The following is a 19559-nucleotide window of genomic DNA, read 5'->3' as shown; positions in this document are numbered from 1 at the left end:
GGAGCGCCGCACTGTCGGAGGGGCAGTACTGAGGGAGCGCCGCACTGTCGGAGGGGCAGTACTGAGGGAGCGCCGCACTGTCGGAGGGGCAGTACTGAGGGAGCGCCGCACTGTCCGAGGGGCAGTACTGAGGGAGCCCCGCACTGTCGGAGGGGCAGTACTGAGGGAGCGCCGCACTGTCGGAGGGGCAGTACTGAGGGAGCCCCGCACTGTCGGAGGGGCAGTACTGAGGGAGCCCCGCACTGTCGGAGGGGCAGTACTGAGGGAGCGCCGCACTGTCGGGGGGCAGTACTGAGGGAGCGCTGCACTGTCGGAGGGGCAGTACTGAGGGAGCCCCGCACTGTCGGAGGGGCAGTACTGAGGGAGCGCTGCACTGTTGGGGGGCAGTACTGAGGGAGCGCTGCACTGTCGGAGGGGCAGTACTGAGGGAGCCCCGCACTGTCGGAGGGGCAGTACTGAGGGAGCCCCGCACTGTCGGAGGGGCAGTACTGAGTGTCATGTATCCAGACATGTTTACTGTTTGTACTATTACATATGATGTGCCACCAGAGGGCACTGCAGTGGGAGACTTGTGGTTACCCGTACAGGTGTGCCAGGCCTAGTATAAAAGACAGGCCACCAGGTGTGATGCGCATTCTGGAGTTATATTAAATGGACTAAGGTTGCTACAGTTCAAGTGCAATACATTGCCTCATTATCAGAGCATCTAAAGACATAACACTGAGGGAAGATAGACGCACCAACGTCAGCGTCCTCGACCAGGCCAACATCCCCAGCATCGAAGCACTGACCACACTCGACCAGCTCCGTTGGGCGGGCCACATTGTCCGCATGCCCGACACGAGACTCCCAAAGCAAGCGCTCTACTCTGAACTCCTACACGACAAGCGAGCAAAGGAAACATGACAGGGACACCCTCAAAGCCTCCCTGATAAAGTGCAGGATCCCCACTGACACCTGGGAGTCCCTGGCCCAAGAACGCCCAAAGTGGAAGAAGAGCATCCGGGAGGGCGCTGAGCACCTCGAGTCTCGTCGCTGAGAGCATGCAGAAACCAAGCGCAGGCAGCGGAATGAGTGTGCGACAAACCAGTCCCACCCATCCTTTCCTTCAACCAATGTCTGCCCCACCTGTGACAGAGACTGTAATTCCCATATTGGACGGTACAGTCACCTGAGAACTCACTTTTAGAGTGGAAGCAAGTCTTTCTCGATTTCGAGGGACTGCCTATGATGACTGAGGGAGTGCCGCACTGTCGGAGGGGGGGTAGTACTGAGGGAGCGCCGCACTGTCGGAGGGGCAGTACTGAGGGAGTGCCGCACTGTCGGAGGGGTAGTACTGAGGGAGCGCCGCACTGTCGGAAGGGTAGTACTGAGGGAGCGCCGCACTGTCGGAGGGGTAGTACTGAGGGAGTGCCGCACTGTCGAAGGGGCAGTACTGAGGCATGGACCATGTACAGAAGACACCACACGTCGCTGGAGAAATACCACCAACGATGTCTCCACAAGATCCTGCAAATCCCCTGGGAGGACAGGCACACCAACATCAGTGTCCTCGACCAGGCCAACATCCCCAGCATTGAAGCACTGACCACACTCGACCAGCTCTGCTGGGCAGGCCACATTGTTTGCATGCCAGACACGAGACTCCCTTAGCAATTGATCTATGCTGAGCTCCTTCATGGTAAACGAGCCAAAGGTGGGCAGCGGAAATGTTACAAGGACACCCTCAAAGCCTCCCTGGTGAAGTGCGGCATCCCCACTGACACCTGGGAGTCCCTGGCCGAAGACCGCCCGAGGTGGAGAATGTCCATCCGGGAGGGCGCTGAGCTCCTCGAGTCTCAATGCCACGAGCGTGAAGAGGTCAGGCGCAGACAGCGGAAGGAGCGTGCGGCAAATCAGTCTCATCCCCCTGACCCCCTTCCCCCGAAAAATGTCTGTCCCACCTGTGACAGGGTCTGTGGCTCTCGTATTGGACTGTTCAGCCACCAAAGAACTTGTTATGTTCAGAATAAATCCACAGGACTGTATCGCAAGCTCAAACTGTTGTGACCTTGGTCTCTTTATTCAGACTCCAGAGTGGTGAAGCAGCTTGGTGAGTCACCTTTTATACCTGCTTGCCCCAGGGTGCACAGGTGACCCTTAGCTGGCAAGTCTTACATTTGGGTAAGGTTTACATACAAACATAACATCACTTGGCTGTTTGTGAGAGCTTGCTGTGCGCAAATTGGCTGCTGCGTTTCCCACATTACAACAGTGACTACATTTAAAAGTACTTCAACAGCTGCAAAGCATTTGAGGCATCTTGAGGTCGTGAAAGGAGCTTTAGAAATGATGTTTTTCTCTACTTTGGACAGAAGTTACCTCGGCCAGTCACACTGCCATGCATTAAGGAGCTTTGTGAAGTCCTGGATGCACATCCAGCTACATTAACGGTAGCTTCTCGTCTTTTATTCCTTCCTCAACATTCCTTGTGACAATCGCATTGAAAGATGACCAATGTCTCTCCATTATTTCTGAAGGATGGGGGAGATAAACCAGGGAATAATGGACCAGTCTAAGGTCTATAGTGGGGAAGTTATCACAATCTGTTATAAGGGACAGTCACTGTGCACTTGGACCAATCTGAGCTGATCAGAGAGATTTGTAAAGGGTAAGCCATGTCGAACAAAGTTGAACTTTTGAGGAGGCAACTAATGTGGCAGGTAAGGGAATGTCTATGGAGGTTATTGAGATAGATTTCCAGAAGGCATTCAACAAGGTTCCTCATAAGAGACCGTTAACAAAATGAGAGCGTATAGAATTGGAGACAATCTATTGGCTTGGATAGGAAATCAGTTAGGAGGGGGGAGACACAGTCGGGATAATGGGTACAAGAACATAAGAAATAGGAGCAGGAGTCGGCCATTTGGTCTCTCGAGCCTGCTCCGCCATTTAATAAGATCATGGACTCAGCTCCACTTCCCGCTCCCCATAACCCTCGACTTCCTTCTCATTCAGAAATCTGTCGATCTTCACCTTAAATATATTCAATGACCCACCCTCCACAGCTCTCTGGGGCAGAGAATTCCAAAGATTCACGACCCTCTGAGAGAAGAAATTCTTCCTCATTTACATTTTAAATGGGCGGCCCCTGATTCTGAAACTATGCCCCCTAGTTCTAGATTCCCCCACGAGGGGAAACATCCTCTCTGCATCTACCCTGTCAAGCCCCCTCAGAATCTTACACGTTTCAATAAGATCACCTGTCAGTCTTCTAAACTCCAATGAGTTCCGGCCCAACCTGCTCAACCTTTCTTCATATGACAACCCCTTCATCTCAGAAATCAACCTCGTGAACCTTCTCTGAACTGCCTCCAGTGCAAGTATATCCCTCCTTAAATACGGAGACCAAAACTGCATGCAGTACTCGAGGTGTGGCCTCACCAATACCCTGTACAGTTGTAGCAGGACTTCTCTGTTTTTATACTCTATCCCCCTTGCAATAAAGGCCAACATTCCATTGGCCTTCCTGATCACTTGCTGTACCTGCATACTAACTGTTTGTTTGTGTTTCACGCACAAGGATCCCAGGTCCCTCTGTACTGCAGCATTTTGTAATCTCTCCATTTAAATAATGATTTGCTTTTTAATTTTCCTACCAAAGTGGATAACCTCACATTTTCCCACATTGTACTCCATCCGCCAAATGTTTGCCCACTCACTGAGCCTATCTATATCCTTTGCAGATTCTTTTCATCCTCCTCACAACTTGCTTTCCCATCTTTGTGTCGTCAGTAAATTTGGCTACATTATACTCAGTCCCTTCATCCAAGTCATTAATATACATTGTATAGTTGAGGACCCAGCACCGATCCCTCTAGTTACTGTTTGCCAACTGGAAAATTACTCATTTATCCCGATTCTCTGTTTTCTGTTAGTTACTGCACATTTTAAGAGCTCATCTATTACCCCCAACCCCATGAGCGCTTCAAATGTGCAGTAACCTCTTACCGAATGCCTCCTGGAAATCCAAATACACCACATCCACTGGTTCCCCCTTATCCACCCTGCTCATTACATCCTCAAAGAACTCCAGCAAATTTGTCAAACATGATTTCCCTTTTATAAAACCATGCTGACTCTGCTTGATTGAATCTTGCTTTTCCAAATGTCCTGCTACTGTTTCCTTCATAATGGACTCCAGCATTTTCCCAATGACAGATGTTAGGCTAACTGGTCTATAGTTTTCTGCTTTCTGTCTGCCTCCTTTCCTAAATAGGGGTGTATCTGCTCAAATTGTCAGGATGTGACGAGTGGTGCCCCTCCCCGGGGATCTATAGCTTTTCACTATATTTATAAATGACTTGGATGAGAGAATAGAGCTCTATATATCCGAGTTTGCTGATGACACCAAGTTAGGAGCCACAGTAAATAGTGTAGATGGGAGCAGAAATTGATAGATACAGCAAAGGCTCTGGACCCCGACAACAGCCCGGCTGTCGTGCTGAAAACTTGTGTTCCAGAACTAGCCGTGCCTCTAGCCAAGCTGTTCCAGTACAGCTACAACACTGGCATCTACCCCACAATGTGGAAAACTGGGCAGGTATGTCCTGTCCACAAAAAGCAGAACAAATCCAATCCGGCCAGTTACCCCCCCGCCCCTCCCATCAGTCTACTCTCAATCATCAGCGAAGTGATGGAAGGTGTCATTGACAGTACTATCAAGTGGCACTTACTCACCAATAACCTGCTCACCGATGCTCAGTTTGGGTTCTGCCAGGACCACTCGGCTCCAGACCTCATTACAGCCTTGGTCCAAACATGGACAAAAGAGCTGAATTCCAGAGGTGAGGTGAGAGTGACTGCTCTCGACATCAAGGCAGCATTTGACCGAGTGTGGCATCAAGGAGCCCGAGTAAAACTGAAGTCAATGGGAATCGGGGAAAATTCTCCACTGGCTGGAGTCATACCCAGCACAAAGGAAGATGGTTGTGGTGGTTGGAGGTCAATCATCCCAGCCCCAGGACATCGCTGCAGGAGTTCCTCAGGGCAGTGTCCTAGGCCCAACCATCTTCAGCTGCTTCATCAATGACCTTCTCTCCATATGGGGAGTGGGTGGGTGGGATTGGGGGATATGGGGAGAAGGTGGGTGGGTGGGTTAGGGACATGGGGAGAAGGTGGGTGGGTGGGGTTATGGGGTATGGGGAGAAGGTGGGTGGGGTTGGGGGATTTGGGGAGTGGGTGGGTGGGATTGGGGGATATGGGGAGAAGGTGGGTGGGTGGGTTAGGGACATGGGGAGAAGGTGGGTGGGTGGGGTTAGGGGGTATGGGGAGAAGGTGGGTGGTGTTGGGGGATTTGGGGAGTGGGTGGGTGGGGTTAGGGGGTATGGGGAGAAGGTGGGTGGGGTTGGGGGATTTGGGGAGTGGGTGGGTGGGGTTGGGGGATACGGTACAATCACTAGAAAGCCACCATGTTCTCTGGTTGACTGAGGATGGTCAATAAATGTGGCCTTTCCAGGGTCATGCAAGAACACATGAGCTAAGGTTGTACTGGAGTGTGCTCAGTGCCCATGGGCTTTGCCTTCGTGTTCCTAATGCCATTTCTGCTTTTTTTCTCCTCCGTTAGGAAGAATTGATGGACAAGGTGATCCAGACAGCAACGAGCCTGCTCCATGACGAGACCATTAAGGCAGACGCACTGGAAAATCAGAGGGCCAAGACTGAGATCCGCACCAATATCAAGGCCCAGAGCACCGAGGGGAAGGATCGCCGCCCGATGACCGATGACCCATACCTGCTCATCTCCCACATCGGCTCGGAAATGTACTGGGCGCTGGTCCACATTTCCCGACTCAATCCGCTCTATTATTTCTCCAAAACCGGTTTCATGAAGGTGGTGAGGGAATCGCTGTCACATCGGAATCTGAGAGCCCGCCCACCGGGGGCTGGGTCCTCCTTAGACCACTTCATGGACCTGATGAACGACCTCATCTCCAGGATCTACAAATATTTCCAGTGGTGTATGTTTGTGAAGGACGCCAGGCTGTACCGCTTCCTGGTGGCCGTGGCCCACATGAAGATGACCAACATGGTGACCCAGGTCGAGTGGCAGCTCTTTCTCCGTGGGACTCGCGACCTGAAGCACGACGCACCGGCTCAGGACAACTGCGTTGCCAGGCCGCTGTGGGTCAGTGAGGATATCTGGCAGGGCTGCACCATCCTGGAACTGTTGCCACCATTTCACGACCTGAGATACTCGCTGGTCCAGCATGCCAGCCAATGGCGAGAGTACTTTGGCCTCTCATCCACAGTGATTGGTACGGCTCCTTGCTCCGACTTTTCACATCTCACCACCTTCCAGAAGGCCATCCTCTGGCGACTCTTCCAGCCCAACAAGCTGAGTGTGATAATGAACGACGTGGTGACCTGTGAACTGGGTGGGGCGCTCATCAGGGACCGGCATCTCTCTCTCACTTCCCTCTTCAACTACAGCCGGCAAAATGTGCCCATCATGTTCATCATGCCTGACCTGAGCGCAGCGAGTCTCTCAACGCACCCACTCTACTGGATTGAACAGTTGGCCAAACACCAACACATGCAGGTGAGCGGGTTTGGTTGGAGAAACACAGAATAGTTACAGCATGGAAGTAGGCCATTCGGCCCGTCGAGCCCGTGACGATTCTCAGCTGGTCCCACGCCCCAGCTTCTCCAGTCTATCCACATCACTGAAGTCCCTCATCCTGGAACCATTCTCATAAATCTTTTCTGCTCCCTCTCTAAGGCCTTCACATCCTTCCTAAAGCACGGTGCCCAGAATTGGACACAATACTCCAGTTAGGACTGAACCAGTGTTTTATACAGGTTCATCATCATTTCCACACTTTGTACTCTATGCCTCTATTTATGAAGCCCAGGATCCCATAAGCTGTTTAACCGCTTTCTCAACCTGCCCTGCCACCTTCAGTGATTTGTGTCCATATACCCCCAGGTCTCTCTGTTCATGCATCACCTTTAGGATTGTACCCTTTAGTTTATATTTCCTCTCCTCATTATTCCTGCCAAAATGTATCACTTCGCACTTTTCTGCGTTAAATTCCATCTGCCCCGTGCCCGCCCATCCCACCAGCCTGTCTGTGTCCTCCTGAAGTCTCTCACTACCCTCCTCACTGTTCACTACACTTCCAAGTTTTGAGTCATCTGCAGATTTTTAAATTGTGCCCTGTATACCCAGGTCCAGGTCATTAATATATATCAGGAAAAGCCGTGGTCCCAGTACCGACCCCCGGGGAACACCACTGTATACCTTCCTCCAGTCCGAGAAACAGCCGTTCACCACTACTCTCTGTTTCCTGTCACTGAGACAATCCCGTATCCATGCTGCCACTGTCCTTTTATTCCCTGGGCTTCAACTTTGCCGGCAAGCCGATTATGTGGCACTTTATCAAACGCCTTTTGGAAATCCATGTACACCACGTCAACCGCATTACCCTCATCAGCCCTCTCTGTTACCTCATCAAAAAACTCAATCAAGTTGGTTAAACACGATTTGCCTTTAACAAATCCGTGCTGGCGTTCCTTAATTAATCCACACTTGTCCAAGTGACTGTTAATTTTGTCTCTGATTACTGTTTCTAAAAGTTCCCCCACTCCCGAGGTTAAACTGAGCGGCCTGTAGTTACTGGGTTTATCCTTACACCCTATTTTGAACAAGGGTGTAACATTTGCAATTCTCCAGCCCTCTGGCACCACCCCTGTATCTATGGAGGATTGGAATGTTATCGCCAGTACCTCCGCGATTTCCGCCCTCAATTCCCTCAGCATCCGAGGGTGCATCCCGTCCGCTCCTGGTGATTTATCTACTTTAAGTACAGCCAGCCTTTCTAATACCTCGTCTTTATCAATTTTTATCCTATCACGTGGCACTCTATTATTTCTTAATCGAGCCATATAGATGTATTTAATTAACTACCAGGAACAACAGCATAGTTGTTAAATTATGGGACTAATAATCCCGAGACCTGAGTTCACATCTCTCCCTCCTCAGCAGCTGTCCAATTGAAATTCAGTTACATTTTTATTTTAATTTTAAAAATCTTGGAATAAAAAGCCAGTATCAATAATGGTGACCCTGAAACTACCGGATTGTCGTAAAACCCATCTGGTTCACTGATGTCCCTTGAGGGAAGGAAATCTGACCCCCTTACCCGGTCTGGTCGATATGTGACTCCAGACTCACAGCAACGTGGTTTAGTCTTAACTGCCCCCTGGATGGCTCAGCGGGATACTCGGTTGTAACAAAACCACTGCAGAAAACAATAATAAAACTGGACAGGCCACCCGGCATCGACCTTGGAACCGGCTTCGGACACAAGTCCTCACCAACATCTGGGGACTTGTGCCATAATCGGGAGAGCTGTCCCACAAACTGGTCAAACCGCAGCCTGACATTGTCATACTCCGAGAATCAAACCTTTCAGCCAATGTCCCAGACTCCCCATCACCATCCCTGGGTATGTCGTGTCCCACCGGCAGGACAGACCCACCAGGGATGGAGCACAGTGGTATACAGTCAGGAGGGAGTGGCCCTGGGAGTCCTCAACATTGACTCCGGACCCAGGAAGTCCCATGGCTTCAGGTCGAGCATGGGCAAGGAAACCTCCTGCTGATTACCACCTACCGCCCTCCCTCAGCTGATCAATCAGTATCCTCCATGGTGGACACCACTTGGAAGGAGCACTGAGGGTAGCCAGGGCACAGAATGTACTCTGGGTGGGGGACTTCAATGTCCATCACCAAGAGTGGCTCGGTAGCACCACTACTGACCGAGCTGGCCGATTCCTGAAGGACATAGCTGCCAGACTGGGCCTGCGGCAGCTCGTGAGAGAACCAACATGAGAGAAAAACCGACCTGACCTTGTCCTCACCAATCTACCTGTCGCAGATGCATCTGTCCATGACAGCATTGGTAGCAGTGACCACCGCACAGTCATTGTGGAGACCAAGTCCTGTCTTCACACTGAGTACACCCTCCATCGTGTTGTGTGACACTACCACCGTGCTAAATGGGATAGATTCAGAACAGATCCAGCAGCTCAAAACTGGGCCTCCATGAGGCACTGTGGGCCATCAGCAGCAGCAGAATTGTATTCCCCACAATCTGTAACCTCATGGCCCGGCATATCCCTCACTCTAACATTACCATCAGGTCAGGGGACCAATCCTGGTTAATGCGAGTGCAGAAGAGCATGCCAGGAGCAGCACCAGGCGGACCTAACAGTGAGGTACCAACCTGGGGAAGCTGCAACACAGGACTACAGCATTTTATCGAGTGTGGTATCAAGGAGCCCCAGTAAAATTGAAGTTAATGGGAATCAGGTGAAGCTCTTCACTGGCTGGAGTCATACCCAGCACAAAGGAAGATGGTTGTGGTGGTTGGAGGCCAATCATCCCAGCCCCAGGACATCGCTGCAGGAGTTCCTCAGGGCAGTGTCCTAGGCCCAACCATCTTCAGCTGCTTCATCAATAAGGTCAGAAGTGGGGATGTTCACTGATGACTGCACAGTGTTCAGTTCCATTCACAACTCCTCAGATAATGGAGCAGTCTGTGCCGCATGCAGCAAGACCTGGACAACATTCAGGCTTGGTCTGATAAGTGGCAAGTAACATTCGCACCACACAAGTGCCAGGCAATGACCATCTCCAACAAGCGAGAGTCTAACCACCGCCCCTTGACATTCAACAGCATTACCATCGCCGAATCCCCCACCATCAACATCCCGGGGTCACCATTGACCAGAAACTTAACTGGACCAGCCACATAAATACTGTGGCAACAAGAGCAAGTCAGAGGCTGGGTATTCTACGGCAAGTGACTCACCATCTGACTCCCCAAAGCCTTTCCACCATCTACAAGACACAAGTCAGGAGTGTGATGGAATACTCTCTACTTGCCTGGATGGTGCAGCTCCAACAACACTCGAGAAGCTCGACACCATCCAGGACAAAGCAGCCCGCTTGATTGGCACCCCATCCATCACCTTCAACATTCACTCCCTCCACCACCGGCGCACCGTGGCTGCAGTGTGTACCATCTACAAGATGCACTGCAGCAACTCGCCAAGCCTTCTACGGCAGCACCATGGCCAAGTCTGGGAATTAAACATACAAGGGTATCTGACAATTCAGAAAGATAGACAAGAAGGGAAAGGGGGTAGGGTAGCTCTGTTAATAAAGGATGATATCAGGGCAGTTGTGAGAGACGATATTGGCTCTAATGAACAAAATGTTGAATAATTGTGGGTGGAGATTAGAGATAGTAAGGGGAAAAAGTCACTGGTGGGCGTAGTTTATAGGCCCCCAAATAATAACTTCACGATGGGGCGGGCAATAATCAAGGGAATAATGGAGGCATGTGAAAAAGGAACGGCAGTAATCATGGGGGATTTTAACCTACATATCGATTGGTCAAATCAAATCGCACGGGGTAGCCTTGAGGAGGAATTCATAGAATGCATACGGGATTGTTTCTTAGAACAGTATGTTACAGAACCTACAAGGGAGCAAGCTATCTTAGATCTGGTCCTGTGTAATGAGACAGGAATAATAAACGATCTCCTAGTAAAAGATCCTCTGGGAATGAGTGATCACAGTATGGTTGAATTTGTAATACAGATTGAGGGTGAGGAAGTAGTGTCTCAAAAGAGCGTACTATGCTGAAACAAAGGGGACTACAGTGGGATGAGGACAGAGTTGGCTAAAGTAGGCTGGAAACACAGACCAAACGGTGGCACAATTGAGGAACAGTGGAGGACTTTTAAGGAGCTCTTTCATAGTGCTCAATAAAAATATATTCCAGTGAAAAAGAAGGGCGGTAAGAGAAGGGATAATCTTCCGTGGATAACCAAGGAAATAAAGGAGAGTATCAAATTAAAAACCAATGCATATAAGGTGGCCAAGGTTAGTGGGAAACTAGCAGATTGGGAAAATTTTAAACGACAGCAAAGAATGACTAAGAAAGCAATAAAGAAGGGAAAGATAGATTACGAAAGTAAACTTGCGCAAAACATAAAAACAGATAGTAAAAGCTTTTACCGATATATAAAACGGAAAAGAATGTCTAAAGTAAATGTTGATCCCTTAGAAGATGAGAAGGGGGATTTAATAATGGGAAATGTGGAAATGGCTGAGACCTTAAACAGTTATTTTGCTTCGGTCTTCACAGTGGAAGACATAAAAACCATGCCAAAAATTGCTGGTCACAGGAATGTGGGAAGGGAGGACCTTGAGATAATCACTATCACTAGGGGGGTAGTGCTGGACAGGCTAATGAGACTCAAGGTAGACAAGTCCCCTGGTCCTGATGAAATGCATCCCAGGGTATTAAAAGAGATGGCGGAAGTTATAGCAGATGCATTCGTTATAATCTACCAAAATTCTCTGGACAAAAGGCAGATAACTATAGGCCGATTAGTTTAACATCTGTAGTCTGGAAAATGCTTGAAGCTATCATTAAGGAAGAAATAGCGGGACATCTAGATAGGAATAGTGCAATCAAGCAGATGCAACATGGATTCATGAAGGGGAAATCATGTTTAACTAATTTACTGGAATTCTTTGAGGATATAACGAGCATGGTGGATAGAGGTGTACCGATGGATGTGGTGTATTTAGATTTCCAAAAGGCATTCGATAAGGTGCCACACAAAAGGTTACTGCAGAAGATAAAGGTACACGGAGTCAGAAGAAATGTATTAGCATGGATCGAGAATTGGCTGGCTAACAGAAAGCAGAGAGTCGGGATAAATGGGTCCTTTTCGGGTTGGAAATCGGTGGTTAGTGGTGTGCCACAGGGATCGGTGCTGGGAACACAACTGTTTACAATATACATAAATGACCTGGAAGAGGGGACAGAGTGTAGTGTAACAACATTTGCAGATGACACAAAGATTAGTGGGAAAGCGGGTTGTGTAGAGGACACAGAGAGGCTGCAAAGAGATTTAGATAGGTTAAGCGAATGGGCTAAGGTTTGGCAGATGGAATACAATGTCGGAAAATGTGAGGTCATCCACCTTGGAAAAAAAAACAGTAAAGGGGAATATTATTTGAATGGGGAGAAATTACAACATGCTGCGGTGCAGAGGGACCAAAAAGTTAATTTGCAGGTGCGGCAGGTAATCAGGAAGGCGAATGGAATGTTGGCCTTCATTGCGAGAGGGATGGAGTACAAAAGCAGGGAGGTCCTTCTGCAACTGTACAGGGTATTGGTGAGGCCGCACCTGGAGTACTGCGTGCAGTTTTGGTCACCTTACTTAAGGAAGGATATAATAGCTTTGGAGGGGGTACAGAGACGATTCACTATGCTGATTCCGGAGATGAGGGGGTTACCTTATGATGATAGATTGTGTAGACTGGGTCTTTATTCGTTGGAGTTCAGAAGGATGAGGGGTGATCTTATAGAAACATTTAAAATAATGAAAGGGATAGACAAGATAGAGGCAGAGAGGTTGTTTCCACTGGTCGGGGAGACTAGAACTAGGGGGCACAGCCTCAAAATACGGGGGAGCCAATTTAAAATCGAGTTGAGAAGGAATTTCTTCTCCCAGAGGGTTGTGAATCTGTGGAATTCTCTGCCCAAGGAAGCAATTGAGGCTAGCTCATTGAATGTATTCAAGTCACAGATCGCTAGATTTTTAACCAATAAGGGAATTAAGGGTTACGGGGAGCGGGCGGGTAAGTGGAGCTGAGTCCACGGCCAGATCAGCCATGATCTATTGAATGGCGGAGCAGGCTCGAGGGGCTAGATGGCCTACTCCTGTTCCTAATTCTTATGTTCTTATGTTCTTCTTCTGGTGTCGAGCGTTTTGAGTGTTGCGTGAACTGTCAGACCACTCTGTGTTTCAGGACAATGTCCGGATCATTACTTTCGGATCAGATGATCAAATGGAGGAGATTCTGCACGGGTTGCAGAAGAATATGAGCGAAGGCAACTGGCTGGTGCTAAACAACTGTCATCTCGCAGAACGTTGGGACAACCGCGTGGTCACACTGCTGACCCAGCTCCTCAACGCCTATAAAAGTGAGTCACACCTCCTGTAAACACACACCCCAATCCCCCGGCACACTGTCCTATCAAACACTCCCAGGGCAGGTACAGCACGGGTTAGATATAGAGTAAAGCTCCCTCTACACTGTCCCATCAAACACTCCCAGGGCAGGTACAGCACGGGTTAGATACAGAGTAAAGCTCCCTCTGCACTGTCCCATCAAACACTCCCAGGGCAGGTACAGCACGGGTTAGATAGAGAGTAAAGCTCCCTCTGCACTGTCCCATCAAACACTCCCAGGGCAGGTACAGCACGGGTTAGATACAGAGTAAAGCTCCCTCTACACTGTCCCATCAAACAGTCCCAGGGCAGGTACAGGGGGTTAGATACAGAGTAAAGCTCCCTCTACACTGTCCCATCAAACACTCCCAGGGCAGGTACAGCACTGGGTTAGATACAGAGTAAAGCTCCCTCTACACTGTCCCATCAAACAATCCCAGGGCAGGTACAGCACGGGTTAGATACAGAGTAAAGCTCCCTCTGCACTGTCCCATCAAACACTCCCAGGGCAGGTACAGCACGGGGTTAGATACAGAGTAAAGCTCCCTCTACACTGTCCCATCAAACACTCCCAGGGCAGGTACAGCACGGGGTTAGATACAGAGTAAAGCTCCCTCTACACTGTCCTATCAAACACTCCCAGGGCAGGTACAGCACGGGTTAGATACAGAGTAAAGCTCCCTCTACACTGTCCCATCAAACACTCCCAGGGCAGGTACAGCACGGGTTAGATACAGAGTAAAGCTCCCTCTACACTGTCCCATCAAACACTCCCAGGGCAGGTACAGCACGGGGTTAGATACAGAGTAAAGCTCCCTCTACACTGTCCCATCAAACACTCCCAGGGCAGGTACAGCACGGGGTTAGATACAGAGTAAAGCTCCCTCTACACTGTCCCATCAAACACTCCCGGGGCAGGTACAGCACGGGGTTAGATACAGAGTAAAGCTCCCTCGACACTGTCCCATCAAACACTCCCAGGGCAGGTACAGCACGGGGTTAGATACAGAATAAAGCTCCCTCGACACTGTCCCATCAAACACTCCCAGGGCCATTGTGAACGCTGACTATTGAAAGGCAAGGACAGAATTCCGAGTGTCAACGAAGGATAAGACTTTGTGTTTTCCAGGTTACGTTCCCTCCACCCCTGCTGCTCCCCCCGTGACTTCCGAACATTACCTCTGTGATGACGGCCCCGTACAGGATATCCCGACGTTCCTGACCGAGTCCGGGGACAGAATCCATCGGGACTTCCGCCTGTGGCTCATTAGCAGAAACGAAGCCAGTGGCTCCCTGCCAGGTGGGTGTGAATAGGCCAGGTATTCTCCGCCACAGGGCATAGGTCACAGGGTACCAGGCACAGGTCAAAGGGCACAGGGCACAGAGCATAGGTTACAGAGCAGTTTACGATACCTGCAGCAGGTGGTAAAAGTAACAGGGAATGGAGGGGGAGTTAGAGGTGGGGAGGGAGGAAGGATTGTAGATCAGCCACCCCCCCGAGCCTCTGTCAATAGCGCTTTGCAGATAAACGTAGGTCCCTTGCAGTCAGAATCAGGTGAATTTCTAATGGGGAACAAAGAAATGGCAGACCAATTGAACAAATACTTTGGTTGTATCTTCACGAAGGAAGACAGAAATAATCTTCCGGAAGTACGAGGGGACCGAGGGTCTAGTCAGAAGGAGGAACTGAAGGATATCCTTATTAGGCGGGAAATTGTGTTCGGGAAATTGATGGGATTGAAGGCCAATTAAATCCCCGGAGCCTGATAGTCTGCATCCCAGAGTACTTAAGGAAGTGGTCCTAGAAATAGTGGATGCATTGGTGATCATTTTCCAACAGTCTATCGACTCTGGATCAGTTCGCATGGACTGGAGGGTAGCTAATGTAACACCACTTTTTAAAAAAGGAGGGAGAGAGAAAACGGGGAATTATAGACCGGTTAGCCTGACATCAGTAGTGGGGAAAATGTTGGAATCAATTACTAAAGTTGAAATAGAAGCACATTTGGAAAGCAGTGACAGGATCGGTCCAAGTCAGCATGGATTTATGAAAGAAAGAGAAATCATAGAAACATAGAAGCTTAGAAAATAGGTGCAGGAGTAGGCCATTCGACTCTTCGAGCCTGCAACGCCATTCAATGAGTTCATGGCTGAACATGCAACTTCAGTACCCCATTCCTGCTTTCTCGCCATACCCCTTGATCCTCCTAGTAGTAAGGACTACATCTAACTCTTTTTTGAATATATTTAGTGAATTGGCCTCAACAACTTTCTGTGGTAGAGAATTCCACAGGTTCACCACTCTCTGGGTGAAGAAGTTTCTCCTCATCTCGGTCCTAAATGTCTAACCCCTTATCCTTAGACTGTATTCCCTGGTTCTGGACTTCCCCAACATTGGGAACATTCTTCCTGCATCTAAGCTAAATAAACCGGTCAGAATTTTAAACGTTTCTATGACAAATCTTGACAAATCTTCTGGAATTTTTTGAGTATGTAACGAGTGAAGTAGACAAGGGAGAATCAGTGGATGTGGTATATTTGGACTTTCAAAAGGCTTTTGACAAGATCCCACACAAGAGATTACTATGCAAAATTAAAGCACGTGGTATTGGGGGTAATGTATTGATGTGGATAGAGAATTGGTTGGCAGATAGAAAGCAGAGAATCGGGATAAGCGGGTCCTTTTCAGAATGGCAGGCAGTGACTAGTGGAGTGCCGCAGGGCTCAGTGCTGGGACCCCAGCTACTTACAATATACATCAATGATTTGGATGAAGGAATTGCGTGTAATATCTCCAAGTTTGCAGACGACACTAAGCTGGGTGGCGGTGTGAGCTGCGAGGCGGATGCTAAGAGGCTGCAGAGTGACTTGGACAGGTTAGGTGAGTGGGCAAATGCATGGCAGATGCAGTATAATGTGGATAAATGTGAGGTTATCCAATTTGGTGGCAAAAACACGAAGGCAGAATATTATCTGAATGGCGACAGATTAGGAAAAGGGGAGGTGCAACGAGACCTGGGTGTCATGGTACATCAGTCATTGAAAGTTGGCATGCAGGTGCAGCAGGCGGTTAAGAAAGCAAATGGCATGTTGGCCTTCATAGCTAGGGGATTTGAGTCGAGGAGCAGGAGGTCTTACTGCAGTTGTACAGGGCCTTGTTGAGGCCTCACCTGGAGTATTGTGTTCAGTTTTGGTCTCCTAATCTGAGGAAGGTGTTCTTGCTATTAAGGGAGTGCATCGAAGGTTCACCAGACTGATTCCCGGGTGGCAGGACTCACATATGGGGAGAGACTGGATCGACTGGGCCTGTATTCACTGGAGTTTAGAAGAATGAGAGGGGATCTGATAGAAACATATAAAATTCTGACAGGATTGGACAGGTTAGAGACAGGAAAATGTTCCCGATGTTGGGGAAGTCCAGAACCAGGGGTCACATTCGAACGATAAGGGGTAAGCCATTTAGGACCGAGATGAGGAGAAACTTCTTCACTCAGAGAGTTGTTAACCTGTGGAATTGCCTGCCGCAGAGAGTTGTTGAGGCCAGTTCATTGGATATATTCAAGAGGGAGTTAGATATGGCCCTTACGGGTAAAGGGATCAAGGGGTATGGAGAGAAAGCAGGAAAGTGAATGATCAGCCATGATCTTATTGAATGGTGGTGAAGGCTCGAAGAGCCGAATGGCCTACTCCTGCTCCTATTTTCTATGTTTCTATGTTTGTAACTGGCACCCCAGGAGGGATGGATGTTCTCACCATTGACCTTCCTTCCTGGCTGGAAGTTCTTGCCTCTCTGTCTGGCACAAAGATCGAAATCGAGGCATTGGTGGAATCACGGGGCAAACGATGTCCATGGAGCAGGTCCCTTGGATTCCTCATTGGTGTCTCTCGGGATCTCGTTCTCCGATTGTTCTCTCTCCCCCCGCGTTGTATCATTTCCCTCGAACCCTGGCTTTGAACTCTCGACCTGCGACCCCCGGGTACTGACCCCATGTGACATTGCGTTGCAGGAATATTGAGGAGACACACGAGGAAACTGGTGATTGAGACGCCATCGATGCTGCAAAACACCCTGAAACGCACGTACACCCAGGCCAAGACCGAGCTGGGAGGTACTGTGAGCCCAAAGCTGCTCACTATACTCACCGCCCTCCACTCCATCCTCCTCCATCGCCAGCACTACGGGAGCTGGGTGCACGCTCGCTCCTATCGCTGGTAAGTCGTTCGCGGACGGACGTCAGAGAATTCGAACGTTGATCATTCACCTCAGTACCCCTTTCCTGCTTTCTCTCCATACCCCTTGATCCCTTTCGTCATCAGGGCCATATCTAACTGCCTCTTGAATATATCCAATGAACTGGCATCAACAACTCTCTGTGGCAGGGAATTCCACAGGTTAACAACTCTCTGAGTGAAGAAGTTTCTCCTTATCTCGGTCCTAAATGGCTTACCCATTATCCTTCGACTGTGACCCCTGGTTCTGGACTTCCCCAACATTCTTCCTGCTTGTAACCTGTCCCGTCCCGTCAGAATTTTATATGTTTCTATCAGATCCCATCTCATTCTTCTAAACTCCAGTGTATAAAGGCCCAGTTGATCCAGTCTCTCCTCATATGTCAGTCCCGCCATCCCGCGAATCAGTCTGGTGAACCTTCGCTGCACTCCCTCAATAGCAAGAATGTCCTTCCTCAGATTAGGAGACCAAAACTGTACACAATACTCCAGGTGTGGCCTCACCAAGGCCCTGTACAACTGTAGCAACACCTCCCTGCCCCTGTACTCAAATCCCCTCGCTATGAAGGCCAACATGCATTTGCTTTCTTAACCGCCTGCTGTACCTGCATGCCAACCTTCAATGACTGATCTACCATGACACCCAGGTCTCGTTGCACCTCCCCTTTTCCTAATCTGTCACCATTCAGATAATAGTCTGTCTCTGTTTTTACCACCAAAGTGGATAACCTCACATTTATCCACATTATACTTCATCTGCCATGCATTTGCCCACTCACCTAACCTATCCAAGTCACTCTGCAGCCTCATAGCATCCTCCTCGCAGCTCACACTGCCACCCAACTTAGTGTCATCCGCAAATTTGGAGATACTACATTTAATCCCCTCGTCTAAATCATTAATGTACAGTGTAAACAGCTGGGGCCCCAGCACAGAACCTTGCGGTACCCCACTAGTCACTGCCTGCCATTCTGATAATACCTATTTACTCCTACTCTTTGCTTCCTGTCTGACAACCAGTTCTCAATCCATGTCAGCACACTACCCCCAATCCCATGTGCTTTAACTTTGCACATAGGTTCCCATCCCCTTGCCATATTAGTTTAACTCCTCCCCAACAGCACTAGCAAACACTCCCCCTGGGACATTGGTTCCGGTCCTGCCCAGGTGCAGACTGTCCAGTTTGTACTGGTCCCACCTCCCCCAGAACCGGTTCCAATGCCCCAGGAATTTGAATCCCTCCCTCCTGCATCACTCCTCAAGCCACGTATTCATCTGAGCTATCCTGCGATTCCTACTCTGACTAGCACGTGGCACTGGTAGCAATCCTGAGATTACTACCTTTGAGATCCTACTTTTTAATTTAGCTCCTAGCTCCTTAATTCGTCTCGTAGGACCTCATCCCGTTTTTTACCTAAATTGTTGGTACCTATGTGCACCACGACAGCTGGCTGTTCACCCTCCCCCTCCAGAATGCCCTGCACCCGCTCTGAGACATCCTTGACCCTTGCACCAGGGAGGCAACATACCATCCTGGAGTCTTGTTTTCAGCCGCATAAACGCCTATCTATTCCCCTTACAATAGAGTCCCCTATCACTATCGCTCTCCCATTCTTTTTCCTGCCCTCCTGTGCAGCAGAGCCACCCATGGTGCCATGAACTTGGCTGCTGCTGCCCTCCCCTGATGAGCCATTTCCCCCAACAAATTCCCAAGGTGGTGTATCTGTTTTGGAGGGAGATGCCCGCAGAGAACCCCTGCACTACCTTCCTTCCAGTGCTCTTTCTGATGGTCACCCATTCCCTATCTGCCCGTGTAACCTTTACCTGCGGTGTGACCAACTTACTAAACGTGCTATTCACGACATCCACAGCATCGCGGATGCTCCAGAGTGAATCATCCGCAGCTCCAGTGCCGCAATGCGGTCTGTCAGGAGCTGTAGCTGGATGCACTTCCTGCACATGTAGTCGTCAGGGACACTGAAAGCGTCCCTGGCTTCCCACATAGCACAGGAGGAGCATGACACAGGTCTGGGCTCTCCTGTCATGACTTAACCCTTAAATTACTTAATTTGGCAACAATGACAAGGTTTCATACTGCTAAGAACAAGAAAAAAGATAAAGAGAAAGAAAACTACTCACCACTCGACCAGCCAATCACTTACCCTCTTGGCTGTGACATCACCCTTTGATTACTTTTTACTTCTTTCTTACTTCTGACCCTGTTGCAGTGTAACTGCGCCAACGCCT

At 49.4% G+C, this 19559-nt stretch overlaps 1 protein-coding gene across 1 annotated transcript in view; it reads left to right on the top strand.

Moving 5' to 3' along the window:
* Positions 1-19559, top strand: part of LOC139274681 (dynein heavy chain domain-containing protein 1) — a 454628-nt gene that overhangs the window by 410170 nt on the left and 24899 nt on the right. The window contains exons 35-38 of the mRNA XM_070891360.1: positions 5606-6580; positions 12880-13054; positions 14212-14382; positions 17090-17294. Coding sequence (XP_070747461.1) covers positions 5606-6580; positions 12880-13054; positions 14212-14382; positions 17090-17294 — 1526 coding nt within the window. The remainder of the gene's footprint in view (positions 1-5605; positions 6581-12879; positions 13055-14211; positions 14383-17089; positions 17295-19559) is intronic.

This window comes from Pristiophorus japonicus, chromosome 10 (assembly GCF_044704955.1).
Source record: "Pristiophorus japonicus isolate sPriJap1 chromosome 10, sPriJap1.hap1, whole genome shotgun sequence".
Lineage (NCBI taxonomy): Eukaryota > Metazoa > Chordata > Chondrichthyes > Pristiophoridae > Pristiophorus > Pristiophorus japonicus.
Note: the sequence above shows the minus strand (reverse complement) of the source record. Positions and strands in the feature narration are given on the sequence as shown.